Source organism: Somniosus microcephalus, chromosome 12 (genome assembly GCF_052327205.1).
Source record: "Somniosus microcephalus isolate GS21.2 chromosome 12, FLI_Smic_1.0, whole genome shotgun sequence".
Lineage (NCBI taxonomy): Eukaryota > Metazoa > Chordata > Chondrichthyes > Squaliformes > Somniosidae > Somniosus > Somniosus microcephalus.
This window is the reverse complement of record NC_140998.1, coordinates 106,649,774-106,677,249: the sequence shown is the minus strand read 5'-3', so window position 1 is coordinate 106,677,249 and position 27,476 is coordinate 106,649,774. Positions and strand designations below refer to the sequence as shown.

Genomic DNA, 27,476 nt, shown 5'->3' with positions numbered 1-27,476 from the left:
TTGTTACTTAAAAAATAAGATTTGGATAGTCATGGTAAATGCTATGACATCTGAAATTTCAAGAAGACTGCCAGAATACAAATCATGTGTAGAGTAGATTTACGATGATTCTCTTGATGCGGCATGGCTTAATCACATGGTGTGTTTTATATTTACTAGATGTAAGTGGGACTTGAGCAAAAACTGCTAATAAATAAAATGAAAACAATTTTTCTGATTTGCAGATCCCTAGCTCACCAAAATATATAACAGGGAATTTCAGGAAAGCTCAAAAGAGCAGAACCACTGATGCCAAACCTGCGGCTTGTGTATCCCACCACAGCGAACTTCCATGTGACTCTCATGCTGCAAGATCTGTACCCAAGGTATAGGATGTGAGTCAAATAAGCATTCTTTTCATAGGTGTAAATATTCATTTGATTAACATCCACTGGACTAGCCCTTAGAAAGCAAAAACTGTTTAATTATAGCAAACTAAGGATTGTTTCAATGTTATTGTGTTTGTAAAAGCTAGATCTAAAAGGGGCAATTTATATTGTGGAATTGTTGGATTATGATCTACCCTAGCTTAGACTAGATCTTTTCATTGATAATTTTGCAAAACGCAGAATAAGATCACAATACTTTAGAAACCTTCCATTGCTCCTCTTTTCTTGATAGGCTTGCCTCCTCTGCAGCTACCTTGGTGCATTCCAGTTTGAAGGTTTTTGGGGCTGCAACATACAACTCATCAGTCACATGCCTCCTACTCCATAAACTGGCTTGAAATTTAAGCAATAACCTGCATCTGCTGTGTAACTGCCACCTATTCATTGCAATTGCCCGCAAAGCTATTAATAGACAACAGAAAACAAAATCTATCAAACGTTCTGTCCAGGAAGTATTCTGCTTGCACATCAAGCTGAATATGTTTTGTAATACCTTTGTCTTGAATTCTGTAATTAGCTCAAATTCCCTTTATAAATAATTGCCTTTGGCATCATTTATTTTGACAAAAATATAGTTAATGCACTGAAGTGCATACAATAGTCTTTGGCCTAGAAATTCACTGGCCTTAGCGCCGCTTTTGAGGCGCTAGAGGGCCTAGCGCCGAAGTTATGGCCAGTTAAGAAATTGACAGGGGCCCTAAATCGGCGTTAGGCCGGTAGCGCTGCGCCGGCACCGATGACGTCATCGGTGTGCGCAGCGTCCCGGTTGCCATGGTAACCCGCCCGAACTTGGAAATTGAGTTGCGGCCACCTCGCCCGTGGCAGCCGCAAGCAACGTTCTGGCAGAGGTGCCTTACAGAACTTTGTGCCGGCGCATTAAAGGCCCTGCGGCGGCCGGCCGCTTTCCCGCCGGCCGCCTGGCCGCAGCTCCCTCCCCGGACTTCCGCCCCCCCCCCCCCCCGGAACAGAAGCAAGCCCAGCACTTGTCCGAGGTGCCGGGCTCATTTTTAAAAAGATTATCGCGGGCCGCGGCCGGGTGCAGGCAGCTCCTCCTTAACGGAAGGAGGAGGCCTGCACTTCCCGAGCCTGCCGCACCGCAGCGGGCGCCGCAGCGCCGGAATAGCGCCGCAATGCGGCGCGTGGCGCCAGTTTTGAGGCGCTGAGACCCCTCAGTAGCGCCGGCAGCCGTTTGGGCGCAGCGCTACTGAATTTTTGGCGCGCGCAGGGGGACTTAGCGCCGGCACTAACTTCCGGCGCTAAAGCCCTCGCTGCGCCAAAACCGAATTTCTGGGCCTTTGTAAACAACTTCCTGTATCACTTGTTACTTTCTGGATTCAATGCTTACTGCTCTTCTCTTTCTTTTACTTGTCATGTTTCTATATAAATGTAGAGGTCAGTAGCAACAAAGCAAGATCAAAGGCAAAGGTAACTAGCTAGATCGAGATATTTCTGCCTAATTTGGAAGGTGAATAAATGCATGTCTGGAGTGCCTCCTAGAAGCTGTAGAAGGGATGCGCATTACGTTAATCTCTTCAGCTGTATTCTGACAGTCATTTCTTCATAATCCTCATCACAAGCTCCTGCTCTTTGCTGCATGGTTTAATTATCCCAGACTGACTCCTCACTGTGGAAATCGAACCCTATGGCTGGCCAGATGTTATTGCTTTCATGCTGCCAGATATAGGAAAAACCTGAAGTTTAAAATATATATATAACAGAATAGATTTGGAAAGAATTAGTTTTAAGAATATCTGTAGTGAATGCATTTGACTGCACCATTTTAGGCTCCTTGCTTTACAGATATTTTCATGACTTCAGGTTTTTATATTCACGTGGAGCCCAATGATTGCTGCTTTATGTATCCATTATTATCACTGGGCTTTGCTTCAATCAATGTTGTTTGCATATTGACATATGTACCTGAGGGTGTTGTCTGCATATTGAAGATCACAGATGAGGATGAAAGCAGCAAGAAAGGAAAGGTCACACATGATAGTTTACCTCCTCTAGTGAAGCTGTTATTAAAAATTTATAAAAGCCCAACAATGATTTAATACCATTGTAATTTATTTTACAGTATAGCTGTTAGTGTGATTAGCTTTTTGGCGGTTGAGAATGTTTCTCTCATACTGTAAATATTTTTATTTGGCATACATGTTTAGAAACAGCTCAAGTAGTTGTCCATTGGTAAACTTTAGTTCTAGTAAACAATGTCACATTTTTATTAGAGCAGTTGTAACATTACCTGTATAGAATGTTGACACTTTGTCACTTTGTATTGATACTGACTACAACATATATTTGTCTTTCTTTTCCTCCAGAAATCTGGCTGTATCCTTGCTCCATTTTTGCCCACCTATTCCCAAGGTAGCCTCTAATCTAATTGAACCATCCTCTTCCTTAGTGAAGACAAGCTCCTTCCAAATGCGAGTTTTTCATGCAGGTGTAGTAATCTGGTTGCTTCTGCTGATCCTGTGTATGGCAGTTGCTGTTACTCCCTTGTTGGTAATACCAACAGATTGCAGCAAAGTCCGGCATTTTTCTTCTTCATGGACTCCTGCCCTAAGCTACCTCCAAGGACCTCCTCCGTTCTGATCTACAGTTTATAAATGTCCTCCTTCTTGTGGTATAGGCACTTTTTGATATCTAAGGGAATACTACAGCATTTGCAAAGGTATGAAGGTGTAATTTTGTGTCAATTCCTGTAATGGCATTTCACATATTAGGTTACTGGAGTAATGTTTGGATTTTATGGGAGAATGTATTCATCTCAACAAACACTCGTCTGTCAGAAAACACACACATACACAAAAAAGTGGGCCTTGTTATGTTAAATGTGCTAAATCCAACAAGAGGAGCCATGAATATTATTTGACTATTTAACTTTAATATATGGCAAGTAGCATAATATTTATAACAGGAGTTAATTTGAAGTCTATGTTGAGTCTCGATTATCATATATTGGTACATTTAGTGTAAGTAATGTTAAACCAACACCAACGTAGAATACATAGATCCAATCTATGCAACCCTGGAACTTATAAAACAACCTTATTGTGCTGTATATTGCAATTATAGGTATTTCAGTTCGGTACACGGTCAAGTTTTGTTATTTCTGCCTCTTAAGAAGGGGAAGAGAAGAAATGTTTTAACAATGTGTGCCTTGCTGTATTTCTGAATCTTTTTGTTAAAAAGCTGCTTTTCCCAGTTAAAAAGTTGGCTTAAAGAGATGTGGTAGCAAGGTTATGCTGTGTGTATAATTTCTGTACATATGTACAAGAAAATGCTAACATTCATGTATGATGATATACAATGCTTTCTTGTATTGTGTTAATGTGTCCAGTGATGTGGAAAATATTAAGCCTTAAGCTGTTAGATTGCATGGGTAAATTAAAGTTGGCAAATAAAAATTAATTTATCAGACAACAAAGTGGACTGAGTTATTGGTTTTCAAAGAGGCAACCTTTCCTGCAGAATGAAAGTTAATAAGTTTTTACATTTTTAGTATAAAACATAGTGTTAGAGTTTATATTAAAAATATTTTGCAGAAATATAAATTATTTAAGCTACGCCACAATTAAAAACCATGAAACAACAGAGACTGACATGACATCACTCCCCGATTCCCATAAACCTCCAACTGTCTCATACAACACACAAAACCATAGGCTGTGACATCCTAAAGAGGGAGGAAAATCATGAATCACAATAGATCATGATATTCCTAGGCTTTACATATTAGCAAGGATTAATGTTAACATCAGAATTAGAGGGCAAAATTTTAACCCACCCCACCCAGTGGGAATAAGGTGGGCACGCAGTTAAAATAGCTGTGCAAAGAACCACCCCATTCCTGCTCAATTCCCACCCATCGCTATCATAACTGGGCCCTTTACTTAGGCGGCTGAGATGCCTGCTTGACTCAGGCGGGAGCCTCATTAATATGCTAAGCGGGGTTCAATGAGGTCCATAGAACTCTGCAGACATTTGAATGGTCTACTGAGTAGAGAAGGAAGAGGAGACCCTCAAAGGCAAGGCAACAACTTTCCTTTGTGGGGCCAGGAGGAGTAGGAGTGTTCCACCGAGCTCCACAAGGAAAGTCTGGGCCTCTGCTGCCACGGGCTCCCCCTTTCCCACCCTCAAAATGGCCCCAATCCCCACCACGACTTAACCTTGGTGCCAGCAAGCAACCTCCAGGCCCAGAAATGTTATCTGTCCAAAGCCAGCCAGCCAGTTGCCTCTTTATGCCCATTTTGTGTGGGCTGCTGGACCTATATAGGTCCAAAAAAGATGCACTGATTGTAATTAACTTGCCTTTTATTTTAGTTAGGTTTAGATGATCTGTGGAGGATAGTTTGTGATAAAGATTTTTGCAACTATGTTAAGATGTAATTGGCATGTTCACAACTCCACAGAAAATTAATGACATATTATTCCATACTGGTTGTGCACTTGGAACTGGAAAGTTCAAATAACAAGTTTAAAAAAAAAAATCTATCATTCCTATACAAGAGATATTCGAACATACTGTCAATTTCTTCAGAGAATGCAACAAAAATAAATGTTCAATCAAATAAAGTTTAGGCATTCTACATTCCAAACAATGCCCCATTTCACACTCCCATTTAAAGTTTGCACCTAATTAAATGAAATAAATATTAGTTAATTTGCAAACTATCTCTGCAGGCATGGAATGCAAAAAATTTAATATCTAATATAGAATTTGAAGTTTTTGGGAACTATCCTAACACTGAATCCATTGACCATATGCTCTAAGGTGTCATAGTAAATAATAAGGAAGTAAGTGGCGAAGTAGGGGATTCTTGCCAGAAATATGTACTATAAGGGAGATACTTGAAGACTTCAAAGTGGCACAGATGCTGGATATTTTAGATTAGTTAAATTGACACTACATATGACTTTCTTGAAGATGTGCCTAAATTAATAGATGAGGGACCATCCAATTCATATATAACTTGACTTTCAAAACAATTTAGTAAAACACCTCACAGGTAGAGGAGGTAATAACTTACAGAATTAGAAAAAGTAGAAATGTGAAATAAAACTACAGTACAGTATGGAGGGTACTTCAAACCAGGGTATTACATTACATAGTATTACATAGTATTTACAGCACAGAAATAGGTCATTTGGCCCAACAGGTCTATGCTGATGTTTATGCTCCACATGAGCCTCTTCCCACCTTAACTCATCTCAACCTATCAACATACCCTTCTATTCCTTTCTCACTCATGTACTTATCTAGCGCCCCCTTAAATACATCTATATTATTCACCTCAACTACTCCATGTGATAGCAAGTTCCACGGTGAAGTGACTAGTGATGATTCTCAGGGATCACACTGTTACTTTCCACAACAAACTAGGTGAAAAGATAAAAACCATTATTTACAAGTTGTCTGATGTCACAAAATTGTACAGAATAGCAAAATATGTAACTGCAGAAAGATACTCATAGGGATCTGGATAGGCTCAGAAATGGACTTACTAATTGTCAACTAGTGTTTAATTTGGATAAATGCAAAGTAATCCATATAGCTGTGCATAGCATTTAATTTTGATTAAAAGATGAATAGCTATAGACTGAAAGAAGAAAAGCACAAAATAAAAGATTTGGAAGTTAGGTTGTGAACCAATCTTAAAAATGTCTGGGCAGTATGAGAGGGCCATAAAAAGGCAGGGGGGTTGTTATGTCCCTTCCTAGCAGTCTGGGGAGCATGCTGTACAAGGCTAAGGGTGTTATTTTTATCATTTATATAGATAAAATGGACTTTATTGTTTTATCTTGTTCTGCAGATTCTTATGATCTGAATCATATCATCTTGTGTCAAAAGTTGTCCTCACTCTAAGTATTAAAGAAATGTTGAGCTTTATTCAAGAAAACAATGTCTATATTTTCTTACTGCCTGTGCTATAAAGGGAATAGTGCATAGCAAACAGTTGTGTATGGGTTTTATTCCACTACATGCATGCGATAAAACCCATCTGTAGGATTTCTCCATCAGATATTCCTAATATATCTCAGGAAATTTACATTAATGTGTCAATAAGTGATATAACTGTCAATGAATGATGTAACTGATATGGATTAACACTTTTATGAATATTTGTTTTATTAAGCTTTTTTAACATTATAAAGTAGAATGCATGAATCACACCAGATAAAGGTGTCTAAATTAATAAACAATATTTTCTATGCTTGAGATGTTTTGAGATGTTGCGATACTGTCACTCTACTCACATTTATGTACCATACTGCCTTTTTTATTTCATCCTTATCTGCGGAATAAGGAGGAATTCCATACACTTAGCAGAAAAATTCAATGATTTGTGATCCAAGGATCAATTAGGGAGAAAAAATGATTTAGAATTACAGTCTACCACTTGAAGTTATTTCTTATTAGACTCAGAAGTGTAAATATGAGTTAACAAAATAAATGATTGAAAGGTAGCCATGGCCACCTGCAAAATATATGCACAAATTGATATATTGGTGCCACAATGACTATCTATGCTTCAAGCATATATTTTGTGCAACAAAATGACTGCTTCAAATTGAGGAGGCCTCATTATGTGTTATGCCATTTATCCCAAAAAAAATGAATCAAAATAATAATCTATGATAACTGAATAACAGACTGCTGACCAGTTTCACTTTCACCCCCTATAACTTCTATATTGGTGATGCCCAGAACTGAGATTCCATTTAAATAATTATTTTTGTAATGCTCTTAATATAAAGTCATTACACTATTTCTCACGCAACCAATTAAAGCATTAACTTCATGACTTAAAACTTTAAAAATGTCAATTGAAAATTGATGCTACATTTCACTATGCAATGCAGATGCTGTAAAAAAAAACAGTATTGAACTCAGTGGTGGCTTTGTAGAATCTTCATTTTTCAATGGAAGATAAGACAACCTAAAAGTTTTCAATAAAATTATAAGACAAAGTAATTACACAGGTCTCTTATTATACCCAAATTAATTCCCTTAAACAAGACATACAAAAGTCCCATCTACTTAAATTTTACTTGCTTTTTAGATGCCTGCTCCATGCTTATAAATAAGGATATCTATGTTTAATATATTTACCAAAAAGTGATTAATATACCAAAATGAAGAGATTTCATATTTGATTTTTAAGATTTTAAAGCTGAATTGTACTTTCTAGTGCTTTCATTTTTGTAGAGGAGCATAGCTGCTGTTGTCAATGTCAATGCCAACATTTACAGGGTCCAAATTTAAAACCAAAATAATAATTGATGTGCCCCAGTGTTAATTTTACAGTTTTGTAATTGACTTGAAAGTTATAACTAGCTTGAGCCAACTTTTAAAATGTAATATATTTGGGATTGTAACCACAAGAATATTTTAATTGACATTGCTACTTAGGTGAATCCTAATATTCCATGTGCTTTTTGAGTATTTTTCTTTAAACAGTAAGTGCTGATGACATGATTAGGGCTTCTTGGTTTGGGAAAGTTATGGAGGTAATCAAAGTGAGGAAGATGAATTAACAAACAGTTGATAGTGAATCACCTTTACATTAATGTGTACATTTCTATTGTTGATACAATCCTTTGACACTGTTATCTTCAGTAGCTCATTGAAGCAATCAAGAGTTGAACAAAAATATTGCAAAATCAACAGAATGGATGGAATAAAAGAAAAAATGATATGAATGTTAATAACAATTCTTTGAAACTATTTGACTTTTTAAAGGGCTTATATTGGTAAGAGCCTGTCTTTCACTTACTATGCAAAGCCATTCACAATTGGCTCACCTATAGTTTCTACTCATTATCACTACCCATTATACTATAGGGTCCATTTTATGAATGCAATAGGTGGGGAGTCCTAACTGTCGGCTGCACATATAAGGAAATTATGGGTGCAATGTATAATGTTTTCAATTCATTAAAATTAAAGTACAGAACATCTTGGGGAGTGTGACTGCAATTTCCTGCTATGTGTGGTTGGTGGGTGAGGCGTCCTGCTAATAGCACACAGTTGCAAAATTGTTCTTTACATCTCAGAGTCTTGCATCTAGCGCACCTCCACCACACTTCAAAGTATCAAAAGTATATTAAAAAAAGAAAGACAGCCATTTGTAGCTGATCTTCTGACTGTGATAACCTAGCTTCTCTCCAAGGCCAGGAGCTGGGAATTTACAAGCAGCTGCCAAGCTTCAGAATTCCTCCCAACAATTAGCCTTTAATTGGTCTCAGGATGTGCCTATTTGGCTCATCTCTCCACATTATTTGCCTCAGAAGTGACCTTAAACTGGTAGGCCATGTTAAATCCAGTTTCCTCTTTCCACCTAAACATCACAATGATGCACCATACACTAGACGACCCACCAAGGGAGCAGTCAGTTCCAACGAAACAGTATGATGTGTCAACACCTCTGTGAATGGGATGGATTGTTAAGGTGATGACTGCCAACTACTCCTTCGTTGATGGATTACATAGGATATACAGCACAGAAACAGGCCATTCGGCCCAACCAGTCCATGCCGGCGTTTGTGCTCCACTCGACCTTCCTCCCGTTTTTCCTCATCTAAATCTATCAACATAACCTTCTATTCCTTTCTCCCTCATATGCTTGTCCAGCCTCCCCTTAAATGCATCGACACTATTCTGTTTAACCACTCCCTGTGGTAGCGAGTTCCACATTCTCAGCACTCTTTGGGTAAAGAAGTTTCTTCTGAATTCCCTATTGGATTTCTTGGTGACTATCTTATATTGATGGCCTCTAGTTATGCTCTTCCCCACAAGTGGAAACACTCTGTATCCACTCTATCAAAACCTTTCATAATTTTAAAGACCTCTATTAGGTCACCCCTCAGCCTTTTTTCAAGAGAAAAGAGACCCAGCCTGTTCATCCTTTCCTGATATGTATACCCTCACATTTCTGGTATCATCCTTATAAATCTTCTCTGCACCCTCTCCAGTGCCTCTATATCCTTTTTATAATATGGCGACCAGAACTGTGGTGTAACCAAGGTTCGATAGAGGTTTAGCATAACTTCCCTACTTTTCAATTCTATCCCTCTAGAAATAAACCCTAGTGCTTGGTTTGATATTTTTATGGCCTGTGTCGCAACTTTTAATGATTTGTGTATTTGTGCTCCGAGATCCCTTTGTTCCCCTACTCCACCTAGACTCGCACCCTCCAAGTAATAAATGACCTCCTCATTCTTCCTACCAAAATGTAATACCTTACATTTATCTGTGTTGAACTTCATTTGCCAATTATATGTCCATTCTGCAAGTTTATTAATGTCCTCCTGTAACTCCTCAGTATTGACTATCCTCCCCCCACCCCCAATTTGGTGTCATCTGTAAATTTAGAAATTGTGTTTTTGATTCCAAAGTCTAAATCGTTAATGTATAAGAATGGGAACAGAATTGTAAACTGAATCTTCATAACCAAGGTAGCAATTTGGAAAGATGGGAGGCGACATTTCTATTAAATAAAAACAGTATACAAAGAGTTGATTGTGTAAACTAGACTGTGGAGTGAAGATCCTTTATTTCGCCCTTTCACTTAGCAACAGTAACAGTGAATGCTCTTGGGAACCAAAAGTTGAGTTTGTCATAAGTGTGGCGGTATGGTAAAACACAAGGATAGTAAAGGCACACAAACTCCATGCACTCCTGCTCCCATTTCCACAGCGACGCTGATCGCGATGGACTGCATTAGCGGGACGCCGCTAACCTTTTTCTCCCCAGTATCTTCAGAAAATATTTGTACTATTTAGTGCTACTAAACCCCAATACAAAATAATAATTTTAATGAAATGGAGACTGTTTTGTATCTGATTTGACGAAACCATCGTACGCCTGCAACTTGCAGTGTTGCGCTCATTGTGCTCATAATCATCCCATCTTCTGCTGCGAGGAGAGACGGGTACAAACAATCGGAAGATCCAGTCCAAACGTCAAAATAATTTGCAATAATTTAAAATACAGAAATAAATGAAATAACATTTTATAGGGTGCATGCTTTCACGTGCATCGACCGTAACCGATCATTCAAACGGTTTTGTTACTTTCAATTCCTGCACGAACTCAAACCAAAATGACAATTATTTTTAATGCTGCAAACACACCATTATTACCAGCATTTCCTATTCGCCTGAGGTCTGTCTCGATCCTATTGAACATTCGGCTGTCCTCGTTCGGTCCGTGTGCTAATATATTTTGTGTTAATAGTTTAGACTCTACTCCCAGACACCAAACGTTAGAATGGATTAAACGGATTTGTACTCGCGCAAGTATAATTTCGTTTTCTTGCACTTACATCAACAGAACAATCAAAACATTTTTGTATATGGTGCTGTGGGGTACCGATCTTATTTAAAACAGACACTTTCTGCGTTGGACTCGCAGCTTTGCCTCTTTCCATCTGTTATGTTTTAAGAGAAGTGCTGTAGAAGACTCAATGTGAGTAATATAAACAACGATACCTGGTGGTCGTTACCCCTTACAAATAAAAATGTGTTGAAAAATTAACACTAGAGCACATAAATTATTTTTGGAATTAAACTGAGCTCGTCTGTCAACTAAGGTGTCTCGCGTAGAATGTCTGAAAGTCGTATTTCTTTAACTACCTATGCGGTCTTTAGATTGTGTTTACTTGCAGCCCGTTTTAAAGTTTCTGAGAATTGAATACAATTGTACTTTCAGTGAAAGTGACATACCCGCTACCTCAGAGAGAAAAAATACCAAGGCTGCAATACGCGAAACATATCGAAGTTTTCTGCAGGCACCAACCTCGGAGTTTCCAAGAGGAGAAAGTGAAGAGCCGCTGTTAGTACAGGTGTTAGCATTGTCGTGGGTGGGAAAGGGTCGGTATACCGATTAAATTGCAAATCAGACGCACGACGATGTGCGATATTTCAGGTAGCATGCAATAATATACTTTGAAAGGAAGTTTGTCGGAAATAGATCTTTGAAAGTTTTCCAATTCGTTGAAATGCCCAATGCGCGCTCCCGGCGTATGAGGCAAATAGGAAACATTTATTGAGTGTGATAAGCACAGCCACATATCTGAGTGCAAAGCGATGGCACTCCTCGGTTGACACTGCACGCTGCTCGGAAAGTATCGCGCAGCGCAGGCGGGAACAGCCAAGGTTTGGCCGCAGCGAGTGATGAAGGATGGGAACGGTGACAGCCGCCAAACTTCCTAATAAAACCATTCAGTGATCAGATAGAGGCGCGTGCCACTGATAACCCGTCCCTGGAGCTCGCCTATGAATTGTTTAATTTCCTAAACTACAAACCAGTGACCGGCCACACAAAGTTAATCCGCATTCTTTCAGGATTTTGAAGGCGTTTGCAAAACAGATTGGGACGATTATGACAGCCACACAATCGGCCCGTGCAGTGCGTATTATTTAACAAGGCTATGACAGTTTTAGATTATTGTGAACTCGTCCAGTTGTTAAATCTCTGTAGCTACAATCTTAACCAAACAAAAATGCACTCTCCAATAATGCATTATGTGGTATTGAGGGAGCGCCAGAAAGTATTTATAGTGCAATAGGTGTTTCGAAGAGTCCAGTTCAGGTCTTACAGGTGGCGGCTGTGCAGACACCACGAGCGCGCGCTGCTTTGACTGACTGACAGCCAGCGGGCGCACGCACTGCCGCCCGCGGGTCGGTCACCAGGCGATCGCGGCAGCGGAAAACACCCGCTCCATTTCATGTCAGGCGTGACGGTGCGGGCAAACACCTCAACACAGTTTGAATACTTGGCTCTGGACAGTAAAAAGAAACAAATCATTCACTTTATATATATATTTTTTTAAATGTTAAAAAAACATTTCAACATCGGTTATCTGTGCACCAGGTGCCAGACCAGACTCTGTGAGGAACGGCTTTTCCATGAAGGGAAATGAGAATAGTTATTAACGTGGGCTTTCATGGCGCAGAGTCCCGGCTCGTGCCACCCGTCCCGGCTCGAGCAGCTCTCCCTAACGTTCCAGAGCTAACGGTCGGCAACTACGGGCCACGCGCGCGTCCTCGCGCTCGGCCCCGCCCCCTCCCTCCGCCCCCGGAGGGGGTGGGCGCGAGGTCCAGCGAGCGCTGCGATTGGCTGCGAAACGCCGCGCGCCAGAATTGCTATTAAGTGTCAGCGAACCAGCGGCGAGCTGCTTGGCTCCAGTTAAGGGGCAAGTTGGTCTTCACTTTCTCCGGGCAAATTGCAGCAAGTTTGATAGCCGTACCCCCCCCCTCTGCCCCCCTCCCTCTTTCTCTTAGCGCCGGACTCAGCATGCCGTCCCCCTCTGTCTAGTTGTCTGCAGTACTTCAATAGGAAGGAAATAAATAAGGAAGAGATAAAGGGCAGCCCACCCTCACGGCGTGGAAGTTATCACTAATGGGATTGAAGTTCAGTTCACTGCTCAAGGGGAAATTGCAGTTCAGTAAGACGCAACCGTGGAGCTGGTCGTTGGTGATCCTAGCGCGGGGATGATCAGAATTTTCCCGGATTTCAGCGTACAAGTAACGGCAGCAACTGGTGGAGGAGGCGGCGCGGTTACTGCTGCACCTGGAGTGGGAAGGACTGCTGCTGCCGCCGCCGCCGCAGCTGCTAATGGGACGCCCCAGAACGTGGGGCTCACATCCTACCAACAGCGGTAAGTGTCTTGCTGCCTCCAGTCAGGGAGATATCTTCACACTGTCATAGTCTCACAGCACGCAGCAAGTCTTCAGCTGCTCAAAACGCACACATCCCGCCCAATCTCCCACTTTCTTCACCTTTTCTCCCTCCCTCCCTAATGTTTGCAGGAATGTTTGTTATCACCTCTGCATGGGATGGGGAAATCATCGTGTTTTATCACGATCGCCTTTGATTAAATTGATAGTCGCATGTTTCCATAATAAGCCATGCACGAAAGTTAATTTTGAAATATTTTACTACCAACATGTGGTAGAAGCGGGTTGTGCATTTGGCGGCTTGCAGCCGGAGGAAGCGCGGACACTTCTGTAAACATTGATTACGTGAGAAAAGAGTCATATTTATAAGGAGTGGAAAAATGAAAGCGTTTGTAAATATGCCCCAGTTCATCAATTGAGGATAAGAAAAGCAAACACTCAGGAAGATATACCAAACAAAATACTACGGAAGTCAAAATCCATTTCCTATAATTTTTAAAATAATTTAAATAAGTTCGTCTATTGGGTAAAACTAGAAATCTGGATCAAGCTGATTATATATTTCTGCAATATTCCATGTAACACTGACTTATAGCATTATCAATTGCTTTCAAATCCATTGATCTCCGTAATTCATTTGTATACATTGCCCCATTAAGTACAAAAGCGCAAGTTTTACATTCGTTCACTGTTGCTGTGATTTTTTTGGGGGGGAGGGGTGCTCGGAGAGAGTTATTGAATTGCTTCAATTTCTTTTGAGGACCGAGCTAAATGTTCTTATTTTAATAAGCGATAAAATATAACAATACCATTTAATGCTATAGATGCATTAACAAAATATTCCCACATTAAAAATTATGAAAATGCCACCAGCGACTGTATCAGAATCACAAGCTCGCCAGTGGGTAAACACGAAGCATTTGGAAACGTTGAGATGCAGATAACAGCTTCAAATAGATATGTTGTATACTGCGGAGATAGTTAAATAACATTCGTGGTTAAAAAGTTTTGCTTATAAAATTTTAGGTAACAACATGCTCTGTACAGAAAAGATTATATACTTTTAAAGTTTAAAATTAACCGAATAGTTTGGAGAACATTTGAGTATCAGAGCATTTAGTTACTTATTTTTACGCGTGACAGTGGAGATACAGTATCAGACAGTAAAAAGCTACAAAAACATTCAGGAGTTTGTCAATAATTGGATTGCTTATTTTATGGAACAAAATAATGTAATTACAAGACAGATAAAACAGAAAATGTAGTAAAGTAACTTTATTTTGACACTAACAAACGTGTAACATTCCTATCTGTTTCAAATATATAAATATAAATATGCCAGCCTTAAAATTAGTACTCTCTGGAAAGCAAGCCCATATCATAGCACCGTGGGCTCCGAAAATAACCTAGCTTCCATTTCGCTGATCTCAAAAAGAAGGAAAATTACAATGTCTGCACATATTTTAATATTTTAAAAAAACAAGGTTTGGTGGATTTGTGAGCAAATCAGTTCGATGATATTTTGTCGATGCATTGTCGATAGAGAACTTTAGAAAATGCACTAACAAATCCTTACCACCGCCCCCCCCCCCCCCCCCCGCCCCCGTTTCCTCGTGTAGTTTTTGCTCGGCGTAAATGTTAAACTCTCACACTGAACTAAATCCAGTTATATATTTATTTAAAAAACTTGTGTGCAGCACTACTGCCAATGCATGTATTACTCTAAAATTACTATAATCAAACGTGTTTTAGTTGTGAAAATGCATTGCGCTGCAACAGATTCGAATGAGTTTATGTTGATCACATCCCACGATCGAAAAATACATAAGTTATTAACACTTAATTTTAAAATCAGGTCCTATTCGTTATTTTACCAAACTCTTCACAGATTACCAATTATCCGATGAATAACTTGTTACTTCAGTATCTGATTGATTGAGAGGGATAGCGGCTTTCTGTCGCTTTTTAACAATGTTGGCGTTGTGAGAATGACAACATTTTAACATAATAGCTGTTACGTTTTGAGAAACAGCATGCGATTAAAAAATCCTAATGCACCTAACACATTTTAAAGAAAAACATAACCATTCGTGGCTTTGCCCGAGTAACACTAACGCTGTACATTAATACTTGGATACATTTCCATGGAATACATACTGCAACTCCCCACATAGATTTATAGCAATTGGAGTGTCAGGGTGATGTCAAAGCAAGTTACCAAACATGTCGCAGGACATCTTTAGATAAATATTTTGCAAAACAGTAGTCATTGGTACCTCCAATTTAAACGATTGTTTTTGTTTGCTTTTGTAAATCACTGAGAACAGGAAATAAAGGTTTAAGTAATGATAATAATTACATGCCAGGAACTAAGTTCCTTTGGAACCTAGCAATAATCGCTGGGACGCATGCCAAGAGGCTTAGGTGACATTTCCAGGCTGAATAGGGCTTATATTATGAAAGATTACATAGATTTTTTTTCTAAATAAGACGATTAGTGTTTTAAATGTCACGTATCTCTTTAACATTATACAGTCAAATCAAAGCCTTTAAATCCGGTTGATAAGATCTCATCAATATGGGGTGGTATATCAGATCTCAGCTATTCCCCATAAAGTGAACATGAAACAGCAACTGAGTGGCGTAGTTGCACCAGTTACAGTAAAATGTGTCCCTGGGAAAGAGAGCGAGCGAAACAGCACGGAGAGATCCAGTAAGACTATCTCTTGCAATGGGAATCGAGGCTCCCCGGGAAAGTGCAGTGGTGTGATGGTGCCGATCGCTGTTTGTGGGTTCGCACTTGCAGCTTTAATGCCATGCAATGTTTCTCGGATTATTTGAGGTGCAGCCAAGGCTCTCTTTACTTTTCTTGGCATGCTGGTTGGCCTGACTCGTGCTCTGTACACAGCGCTTCTCACTTCTCTCTGATGGCTGGTAATTCCGGAGCCAGGCAGTTGGACTGGACTTAACCGTAACTCCGCAATGGCTTTCCTCAAATAGCATTCGTGTATTTCCCACTGCACCACCGGGCCGCAGCTAGAAAAAGCAAAACAAAAATCAAACAAAAAAAACAGCAAAGTAACGGCTGACGAGAAAAATGGCGCCCACCAAGCAAGGCTTCCAGCACGACCCTTCAAGACGTGAACGGTAACGACAGTTGTTTTTGTGGTGTGATTCTGGGTATTTTTTGTTGCCATGATACTTTGTTGGGAGTTTGGCTTTGACCTGCCAGCTACCGAGTGCCACCGCGACCACCCCCCCCCCCCCCCCCCCCACCCCGCCGTATCCAGGAGCTGGGGTAAGTGGCCGGGCTTGAAAGCCGCTCCCCCCCCCCGGGTCAGGACCAGTCCTTGCAAAGAGCCACATTCTCATTCACGGCTTTACCTGCTCCACTTTAATCTGTATACGAAAGAAAGCAAGCGCACTCTTTGATTTCCTAAGCTCTCCTTCTCATTACATTGCAGAGACAGGGCCTGTGACACTATATATAGAGAGGCCACCATTGCTCTACGGCTCAGTGCTCAGTAGGCCAAACTGGAAAGAAGCTTTCTTTGACAGGAGCTTGCTATTGTAATAGGGCTGTCTGAGGCTAGGGTTAATATTACATTTGCATAAACCAACAGGAAATAGTTGTGAACCAACCGCAAAATTAACATGCTAACAAAATATGAACTAAACAGGAACATCTAAAATGAAAACATAAATGTACAGGAATCTAAAAAAGATAGATATTAACTACCAAGAATTTAAATATTAAACTTTTTAAAATTATGTTCCCAAATTTTTATTTTGGGGTTGGAGGTCTAGGAAAAGTTTAAACAAAATAACATGTAGTTCAATTTCATATTTTCAAATTTAGAAATAAGATTTCAAAACTGGCCCGTGACAAATTAAAACCATGCAATTTTAATTTAAGATGGATAGAATTACATACTTCAACTTATTCTGAAACTGAGGTACATTACATAGCTGAAGAGAAGGAATTTTGCTATTTCATAGGTTTCCAAGAGGAGGGCAGTGTAAGTGGGTTATTCATTCATTTATTCAAATAATGTCATACAATGTACTAGCAGTAGCCCTTCTGAAGAACTCAAAAGTTTTTCTGTTAATTTTTTCTGCTTTATTCAGAGGACCTTCATTCTGCTACCAAGCTTCAGTCATGCCAAGGTATGAAATGTATGGTTATTGGAGGATTTGTTTAAGACAAAAAAAAAATCAGCATCACAAATGCAACATACCATATATTTGATAAATTAGATCCCCATTTTGGACTGAAAATACTGTGATTTCAGATCATTCTAGCTTGAAATAGGGATGGCATAATTATCAGAAAAGTCAAGTATGCGATCAGCTTAAATTGTAGTTTATTGTGGTTCAAACTTGGGATGATCACCGTGGAGTGAGAAAAGATGGTAAAACCATCAGAAAGCTTTTTGTTTATGCTAAGATAAAAAGTGAGAAACAAATGGAAAAAAGTGGTAAAATATTGTGATTGATATATTGCTACTTAAAATGCACTGTCAAATCCTATTGTGATACTCTGATATATAAATTTCAATAAATTGTATATGTTATTTAATGCTTTATTGAGACTTTGATAAAGCCTCAGGTTGACAGTAAAGCTTAAGGTTGCCTATTCCAAGTGTGCCTTTTTTCTCTGCTGAAGTAGTATTATAGTAAGTGCATTCATAGTAAGACAGCCGTAGTAATCTTCCAGACTGGAGCTCAGGAGTATATTTTCATGCCATTCTGGGAATTTATCAGAGATTGGAATCTTCAAGATGGAATTAATTTAGAGGAGAAACTTCATAGCTTGTGCATAAGTGCTTTCTTTATCACCTGTCTCCATTTGGTATTCTGAGAGGGTAAATCAAAGAGTGTGATTTGTTATTCTGCTCGACTTGAGAGTGGAACTAAATAACACTTGGTCTGAAATTTTGATAGAAGTTGTAGGAGGATATATTTAATTTGATGCTTCTTAATAGATTCTTCTTTCTTTGCACTGATGCTGTCATTTTAAAAGCTGCTGTGAATGATCCTGCTCATCAGGCTGGGGAGATGCAATTATTCCAAATGAAATGGGCTGGACTGGGATCACAGAGCTGTTAGTAGCCAAATAGTTTAATATTTCAATTGTGGTCTCGTACCCACAGGAGCTAAAGGAGCAAGTGAATTTGTGTTCTTTATTTCCTTTGCATAGAGCATCTAAAAGAAATTACTGTATCTGACTTATTTTGGGATATTTAGCTTCATTTTTAATTCTTGAATTCAACATATTTGGTTAGGAAGTATATGATAACTGTGCTATAAAGTTTTGGTGATTTGATCAAATATGCTTATTATATTGTTTATTTTTGGTGATCTTATCAAAGATGATTGTTGTACTGTTTATTTTCTATCAGTGAGTGTTCTTTCATGCCAAATTGCTTTTTGAATTTAAAAAACAATCATAAAATGAAAAGTACAATATATGATGGATATTTTGGTTTTCCTCCTTGAATACAGAATGCCCCTTACAGTTTAATGTGTGCTAGTTGTCAACCATTTGTGATAGATTTCTGACAAATTCTTTTGCAGAACAGAATCCTGGAAAAACGCATAATCTTGGGTCATTATTTTTATACACTTTTTTTTATATACTTTTGGATAACAGAAATATGGAACTTGTAACTGCAACTTTATTTTGGTGCAGCAATACTGCAGTCATTGAAGGATTAGTGAAGCCATAGCTGGAAATATGAAACAAGGAGGGTTTAACATTGTTATCCATACATTGCTTTAAAAATATACAAAGGAGCGTTAAAATAACATACAAGCACAGACAAATTAAATATTGGCTCCTGTAAAGGATGGTTAGTGCAACATTTCAAAAAAAAAAAAAAAAAAAAATCTTGTGCCATTTTTCTTACATTTTGTAATGCTATTTTTAAAAGAATCACAATTCAAGGAGATGCTGTCTTTCTGGTACTTTTGCTTTAAAGGACACCGATACTTGAATCTAAATTAAATTTTAAATTTGTTTCGAATGATCATAAAACAATATCTTTTGATGTAGTTGATACTGAGTTATTTTTGCAACATTTAATTTCGCAAGAGAAAAAATAAACTTTTTCTGTAAATTGGAAAAAAACCCCACCCCAAATAAACAGACAAAAGCAGTAAATTCTTAACTTAGCAAGGCTGTCTGAGGGAGGTACCAAGCAGAGGCAAGGCGCTTTCCTTTGTAGGGAAAGTTTTCAGGAATTTTTGTTCTTGACGACTCAAGTATCTCTTGTACGCTTGAGAGGTGCATCAAGAGCAGCTCTGGAAGGGGCTGTGAGAATCAGAGGAAATAAATAAAATTGATGGGGTGGAAAAAGAACAAAAATAATATATCATGGAACTGATTGCAGATACTCGAGTTATTCTGCATTGGATAATAAACCATTACTCAAATGTTCCAACACTACAGATTGTTTAGGTGGTAATGTAACTTGCGCATTGATCTAGCAAAGTTAAACTAAAAATAAGTGATCCCAGTGAAGACCTGTTGCCTCTATTCACTTAATTGTTTTACACCCTGTTTACCATTGTAACTCAAAGCCAGAACTAGTTCATGTTGTCACCAAGTGTAGCAGATTTTTTTTAAAGATCTCATAGAAGTCTACAGAAAGCATGTTTGTGTTTTTCTTTGTTTCATCATGCTGTCTGAAAGCACTGAGGAAATAATGTAATGCTTGAGCAATATACAACAGGTCAAAAAACAACACATTTGAGTTTTTCGTTTGGCGAGTATTCAGTGAAACATACACTGACTTGCATCCATATGCTGCTTTTGTTATAAAGTGCCACTTACAAGGCAGCTTTATATTACTTTTTTGTTTTTGCATCCTGGGGAGACTAACCTTGTGTGACACACTTTTCCCCTTGTACATACTATTGCTGTGTTCCAGTCTTCATGTAGTCCTATGGGAGACTGGTTCAGAGAACTTTCCATGTTTACAGGAATAGAATGCTTTAATTCAATGGTACTTTGATAGACTCGCATTTTCTTTTTTCTTTAATTCGTTTATGGGATGTGGGCATCGCTGGCAAGGCCAGCTATTATTGCCCATCCCTAATTGCCCTCGAGAAGGTGGTGGTGAGCCGCCGCCTTGAACTGCTGAAGTCTGTGTGGTGAAGGTACTCCCACAGTGCTGTTAGGTAGGGAGTTCCAGGATTTTGACCCAGTGACGATAAAGGATCGGCAATATATTTCTAAGTCAGGATGGTGTGTGACTTGGGGAACGTGGAGGTGGTGGTGTTCCCATGCATCTGCTGCCCTTGTCCTTCTAAGTGGAAGAGGTCGTGGGTTTGGGAGGTGCTGCCGAAGAAGCCTTGGCGAGTTGCTGCAGTGCATCTTGTAGATGGGACACACTGCAGCCACAGTACGACGGTGGTGGAGGGAGTGAATGTTTAAGATGGTGGATGGGGTGCCAATTAAGCGGGCCGCTTTGTCCTGGATGGTGTTGAGCTTCTTGAGTGTTGTTGGAGCTGCACTCATCCAGGCAAGTGAAGAGTATTCCGTCACACTCCTTACTTGTGCCTTGTAGATGGTAGAAAGGCTTTAGAGAGTCAGGAGGTGAGACACTCGCTGCAGAATACCCAGCCTCTGACCTGCTCTTGTTGCCACAGTATTTATGTGGCTGGTCCAGTTAAGTTTCTTGTCTATGGTGACCCCCAGGATGTTGATGGTGGGTGATTCGGCGATGGTAATGCCATTGAATGTCAAGGGGCAGTGGTTAGACTCTTGCTTGTTGGAGATAGTCATTGCCTGGCACTTCTGTGGCACGAATGTTACTTGTCATTTATCAGCCCAAGCCTGAACGTCATCCAGGTCTTGTTGCATGCGGGCATGGTCTGCTTCATTATCTGAAGAGTTGTGAATGGCGCTGAGCACTGCAGTCGTCTGAGGTTTATAATGCTGTTCGCATCTAAAATTTTGGACCGTGCACATTTGCGAGTTAAGTTGACCATGGAAAAACTGTATCTGCCTTCCTATTGTGTAAAAGAGCCTATAGTTCTTGTATTAACCAGCAGGAGCAACTTGTATAATAAATAAAACTTGGTTTTATATAGTTTTTTTTACATTAAAATGTCTTTAGAAGCAATTTATTGGCAATGAATAACTTTAGAAGTTCAATGACTGTCATTATGCAGGTATATGTGGTAATCATTCTAATAGAAAGGCTGGATGTCGTTTATATTGACCTGAAGTTTTTTTTGGACAAATGTTGAATTTACAAGACAACAACTTCTATTTAGGTAGTGCCTTTAACGTAGTAAAACGTCCCAAGGCGCTTCACAGGAGTATTATAAGACACAAAATTTGACACCGAGTCACGAGGAGAAATTAGAGCAGGTGACCAAAAGCTTTGTCAAAGAGGTAGGTATTAAGGAGCGTCTTAAAGGAGGAAAGAAAGGTAGAGAGGTGAAGAGGTTTAGGCAGGGAATTCCAGAGCTTCGGGCCTAGGCAACAGAAGGCACGGCCACCAATGGTTGAGCGATTATAATCAGGGATGATCAAGAGGGCAGAATTAGAGGAGCGCAGATATCTCTGGGGGTTGTGGTGCTGAAGGAGATTAGAGATAGAGAGGGGAGAGGCCATGGAGGGATTTGAAAACAAGGATAAGAATTTTGAAGTTGAGGCATTGCTTAACCGGGAAGGAATTGGAGTAATTGTCAGAAACACGAATGCGTCCCCATAAGTATTTGTATATATTAGGCTGGCAATATACACGTTTAAAGCGCATGCTGTTATTATTGTGTAAATCGTCCAGCAATTTATGGCAAGGAAGTAAAACCCTGTGAGTTGCGAATCACCACAAATTGTTGAACAGTTTGCGCCGCGCTACCGTTAGCCTTGCAAAAATGGCAGCTCGCTGACAATCTCCCTGTGAGTTTCAAGAAATTACTGCATTTGCACATGAATTACCAATTAAACTTGTTGCAGAAGGTTAAGGCTAGTACTTAACAGCGTAAGGATCCTTTTAATGACTAGATTTATTTTCCTGCAAAGCCACACAACTTCTCTGGCCCAGGTAGTAAATTGTTGTTGGAGATTTTTTTAATTTGAAATGTTTTGAACTTGAACATTGAACTTCTAAATTTTTTTCTTCTTTTTGTCTCTTTTTTTTAATCTCTTAATCCAATCTCTCTTTCCCTCTCATTTTTCTTTCTGTACCTGATTTGACTCTAATCCACCCTATTTCCATCTCTGTCATTTCTGTTCCTTAATTCTTCAATCTCATTGGTTAAGGAGATAGACTGTTGGTGTCGTTTTTCACCAAGGTCCCAGTTGCCCCATTGACCTCGCTGCATCGTTGTCAGCTTGCATTTGCAGCAATTTGCGGTGCAAATTTTTTTCAAGTTGAAGCGTGAGGGAAAAAGTCTAACTAACTGGGCAAACCGCAAGATGACCCGCCCCAACAAATTCTGGGACTATACGTCTTGTGTTCAGTTCTGGGCATCGCATCTCGGAAAGGATATATTGGCCTTGGAGGGCATGGGCTGCAGATTCACCAGAATGATACCGTGGCCAAAAGGGTTAAATTATGATGACAGGTTGCATAGACTAGTTTTATATTCCCTTGAATATCGAAGATTAATGGGTTATAATTGAGGTGTTTAGAATGATTAAAGGAGTTTATAGGGTAGATAGAGAGAAACTATTTCTTCTGGTGGGGGAGTCCAGAACAAGGGGACATAACCTTAAAATTAGAGCTAGGTCATTCAGGGGTAGTAGAATTCTGAAACTCTTCCCCCAAAAAACTGTTGAGACTAGGTCAATTGAAAATTTTAAACCTAAGATTGATAGATTTTTGTTAGGCAAGGGTATTAAGGGATGCGGAACCAAGGCGGGTAGATGGAGTTAAGATACAGATTAGGCCTGATCTAATTGAATGGTGGAACAGGCTTAAGGGGCTGAATGGCCTACTTCTGTTCCTATGTTTGTGTGTAGCAGCACACATTTCCTGTGCTCTTTGCCTACCTGTCACACTTTTCTGTTGCATTTAAACTTGCATTGGACTTGTCTCTGGTTTGGTTAGCTTTGTCTAAAGTTAGTTATTCTTCACTGCGCACACCGGTTGAGGGCTGTTTTAATTGGGCCTTTCTCCCAATGCAAAATCCTGGTGCCTCTTCATGCTGCTGCCCATTCCCCACTGTGAAATCCCCATTCCAAGAGCAAGTCAACTGCTCCAAGTCTCCCCTTCTGCTGCAGCTGCCATGATTAGGACTCTTGCCTGATCTGACATCCTGCAGGTTACTCTCCTGCCTTCACCATTATCAGCCCCCTCCCTCATCTGGATCTTCAAAAAAGCCAATTTCCTGGCATTGAGCTGGAAACTGGCTGTTTCCTGAATAAAGCCACTCCTATTAACAAATACAGTAGAAGTGTTTTCAGCCAGTTCCCAGTTCAGGTGCTTGGAAACCGGCTTTGCAAATAATGTAAAACTCCTGCAGGATGAATTGTATGAAGACTGACTGTCTCCATTCTCCTGCAACACCTTACCCCACTCCAAAATACTGCCAGACCCCAGATGCCAACACTGCTATCCCTCCAATAATGTCAGAATCACCTGTTTGATGCTCCTAGAGCCCAAGACCACTCCCTAAATTCCCAAATGCTTTCCCACCTCCCACCCAGTTAGTACTCCTGTACCCTGGGGTTGCTCACTCAGCTCCGAGGTCTTGGTAATCTATGTGGAGGGTTTCTCTTCCTCAATGCTCCTAGATGCCAGCACTCCTTACTTTGCTTCCAATTTCCACTTATCCCTTCTATTTCCCTCTGACTTCTGAGATGCCACTCCTGGTGACATGCCCTTCCAATACCACCATAACTCACCCCATATCATTGCTTACAGACCACATGACCATCCCTTCCAGTGCTCCCTGATTCCACAACCTTCCTTCCAGTGCTCCAGGATCCGCTGTTATCTCCTAGTGTTCCAAAATTCCAGGATCTCCCTCCTGCTGTGTCTATTCCACAGGGTCCCCCTTTCAGTGTTGCCAGACCCGAGGACATCCCTCAAAAAGGTATCATACCATTGAACCCACCCCTCAAATCCCCCTCTACTGTCACAGTGCAGGAATCCCCCACGGTGCTATACCCGCATTCCACCCCCGATATATCAAATCCAATAAAAACAGAAAATGCTGGAGATGCTCAGCAGGTCAGGCAGCATCTGTGGAGAAAGAAACAGAGTTACCATTTCAGGTCAATGACCCTTCATCAGAACTGGAAAAAGCTGGAGATGTAACAGATTTTAAGCAAGTTTTGGGGCAGGGAAAGGGGGAGGGGAGGAAAGAACAAAAGGGAAGGTCTGTGATAGGATGGAAGGCAGAAGAGATTAAGAGATGGTGCAAGGCAAAAGGAGATGGTAATGGGACAAGTTAAGAAACAAAAGATGGCTCTAGATGAAGTGTAAATGGCAGAATGATCGACAGCTGCCATGTGAGAGAGAGAATAAATAAATAAAATAAAATAACAGGCAAAAAAAGGATAGGGGCAGAGGTTATGGTCTGAAATTGTTGAACTCTATGTTGAGTCCAGAAGGCTGTAAAGTGCCTAATCGAAAGATGAGGGGCTGTTCCTCAAGCTTGCGTTGAGCTTCAGTGGAACAATGCAAGAGGCCGAGCACGGTGAGGTCGGAGTGGGAGTGGAGCGGAGAATTAAAGTGACAGGCGACCGGAAGCTCGGGGTCACCCTTACGGACTGAACGGAGGTGTTCTTGAAAGCGGTCACCCAATCTGTGTTTGGTCTCCCCAATGTAGAGGAGACCGCATCGTGAGCAGCGAATACAGTATACTAAATTGCAAGAAGTACAAGTAAATCGCTGTTTCACCTGGAAGGAGTGTTTGGGGCCCTGGACAGTGGGAAGGGAGGAGGCAAAAGGGCATGTGTTGCATCTCCTGTACTTGCACGGGAAAGGGTGATGGAGGAGTGGACCAGGGTGTCGCAGAGGGAGCGGTCCCTTCAGAATGCTGAAAGGGGAGGTGAGGGGAAGATGTGTTTGGTGGTGGGATCACGCTGGAGATGGCGGAGGATGATCCGTTGAATGTGGAGGCTGGTGGGGTGAAAGGTGAAGACAAGGGGTACCTATCGTGGTTCCGGGAGGGAGGGAGGGGAAGGGAAGGGGTGGGAGCAGAAGTGCGGGAAATAGAACAGACACAGTCAAGGGCCGTGTCAACCACAGTAGAGGGGATTACTCGGTTGAGGAAAAAGGAAGACATGTCAGAAGCACTAGTATGGAAGGTGGCATCGTCAGAGCAGATGCGGCGGAGACGGGGAAACTGGGAGAATGGAATAGAGTCCTTACAGGAAGCGGGGTGGGAGGAAGTGTAGCCCAGGTAGCTGTGGGAGTCAGTGGGCTTGTAGTGAATGTTTGTCAATAGCCTATCCCCAAAGATGGAGACAGAGAAGTCGAGGAAAGGAAGGGAAGAGTCAGAGATGGACCATGTGCAGGTGAGGGAAGGGTGGAAATTGGAAGCAAAGTGAATGAAATTTTCTAGTTCAGGGCGAGAGCAGGAAACAGCACCGATACATTCATCAATGTACTGGAAAAAGAGGTGAGGAAGGGGACTTGAGTAGGACTGGAACAAAGAGTGTTCCACATATCCCACGAAAAGGCAGGCACAGCTGGGACCCATGTGGGTTCCCATAGCAACACCTTTAATTTGGAGGAAGTGAGTGGAGTCAAAGGAGAAGTTGTTCAATGTGAGAACAAGTTCAGCCAGGTGGTGGTGGATGGGGACTGGTTGGGCCTCTGTTCAAGGAAGAAGCGGAGTGCCCTCAGGCCATCCTGGTGGGGGATGGAGGTGTAGAGGGATTGGACGTCCATAGTGAAAAGGAGACGGTTGGGAACTGGAAACTGTTGAAGTGGCAGAGGGCGTCGGAAGAGTTGCGGATGTAGGTGAGGACAAGGGGAACGCTATCGTGGTTCCGGGAGGGAGGGGAAGGGGTGAGAGCAGAAGTGCGGGAAATAGAACGGACACGGTAAAGGGCCGTGTCAACCACAGTAGAGGGGAATCCTCAGTTGAGGAAAAAGGAAGACATCCTCCTTCCCGAGATCCACAAACAGGACTGCCCTTGTAGACCCATCATTTCAGCCTGTTCTTGCCCCACAGAACTTATCTTTTCCTATCTCGACTTTTTTTTTTCTCCCCTTTGTCCAGTCTCTTCCCACCTACATCCACTAATCTTTTAACGCCCTCTGCCACTTTAACAGTTTCCAGTTTCCTGGCCCCAACCATCTCCTTTTCACTATGGACGTCCAATCCATCTACACCTCCATCCCCCACCAGGATGGCCTGAGGGCGCTCCGCTTCTTCCTTGAACAGAGGCCCAACCAGTCCCCATCCACCACCACCCTCCATGCCTGCCTGAACTTGTTCTCACATTGAACAACTTCTCCTTTGACCCCACTCACTTCCTCCAAATTAAAGGTGTTGCTATAGGAACTCGCATGGGTCCCAACTATGCCTTTTCGTGGAATATGTGGAACATTCTTTGTTCCGGTCCCCTCCCTCTCTTTTTCCGGTACATTGCTGAATGTATTGGTGGTGTTTCCTGCTCTCGCCCTGAACTAGAAAATTTCATTCACTTTGCTTCCAATTTCCACCCTTCCCTCACCTTCACATGGTCCATCTCCAACTCTTCCCTTCCTTGACTTCTCTGTCTCCATCTCTGGGGATAGGCTATTGACAAACATTCATTACAAGCCCACTGACTCCCACAGCTACCTGGACTACACTTCCTCCTACCCAGCTTCCTGTAAGGACTCTATTCCATTCTCCCAGTTCCTCCATCTCCGCCGCACCTGCTCGGACGATGCCACCTTCCATATTAGTGCTTCCGACATGTCTTCCTTTTTCCTCAACCGAGGATTCCCCTCTACTGTGGTTGACACGGCCCTTGACCGTGTCCGTTCTATTTCCCGCACTTCTCTCACCCTTTCCCTTCCCCTCCCTCCCGGAACCACGATAGGGTTCCCCTTGTCTTCACCTTTCACCCCACCAGCTTCCACATTCAACGGATCATCCTCCACCATTTCCGCCACCTCCAGCATGATCCCACCACCAAACACATCTTCATCTCTCCTTTCAGCATTCCGAAGGGACTGCTCCCTCCACGATGCCCTGGTCCACTCCTCCATCACCCCCAACACCCCTTCCCCTTCACCCGGCACCTTCCCGTGCAAGCGCAGGAGATGCAACGCATGCCCTTTTACCTGAGCCTTCTGGACTCAACATCAAGTTCAACAATTTCAGACCATAACCTCTGCCCCTATCCTTTTTTTCCCTTTTATTTTATTTATTTATTTATTCTCTCTCCCACATGGC

The 27,476-nt window shown here is 41.2% G+C and overlaps 2 protein-coding genes across 12 annotated transcripts in view; both read left to right on the top strand.

The window, feature by feature from the left end:
- Positions 1-6,321, top strand: part of akap6 (A kinase (PRKA) anchor protein 6) — a 508,272-nt gene extending 501,951 nt beyond the window's left edge. For 5 of the 9 annotated variants that reach the window (XM_086003387.1, XM_086003384.1, XM_086003390.1 and 2 more), the window contains 3 exons: positions 225-365; positions 1,819-1,853; positions 2,750-6,321. In XM_086003387.1, the coding sequence (XP_085859513.1) occupies positions 225-365; positions 1,819-1,853; positions 2,750-3,023 (450 nt within the window). In that variant the 3' untranslated portion in view covers positions 3,024-6,321. The other 4 variants (XM_086003392.1, XM_086003388.1, XM_086003391.1 and 1 more) reach the window with 4 other exon arrangements.
- A 6,247-nt stretch (positions 6,322-12,568) lies between these two features.
- The window catches only part of npas3 (neuronal PAS domain protein 3), a 1,485,068-nt gene continuing 1,470,160 nt past the window's right edge, over positions 12,569-27,476 (top strand). For 2 of the 3 annotated variants that reach the window (XM_086003382.1, XM_086003381.1), the window contains exons 1-2: positions 12,569-13,096; positions 17,244-17,282. In XM_086003382.1, coding sequence (XP_085859508.1) covers positions 12,930-13,096; positions 17,244-17,282 — 206 coding nt within the window. In that variant the 5' untranslated portion in view covers positions 12,569-12,929. Of the gene's footprint in view, positions 13,097-16,143; positions 16,263-17,243; positions 17,283-27,476 lie in introns of those variants that run through there. The other variant, XM_086003383.1, reaches the window with a different exon arrangement.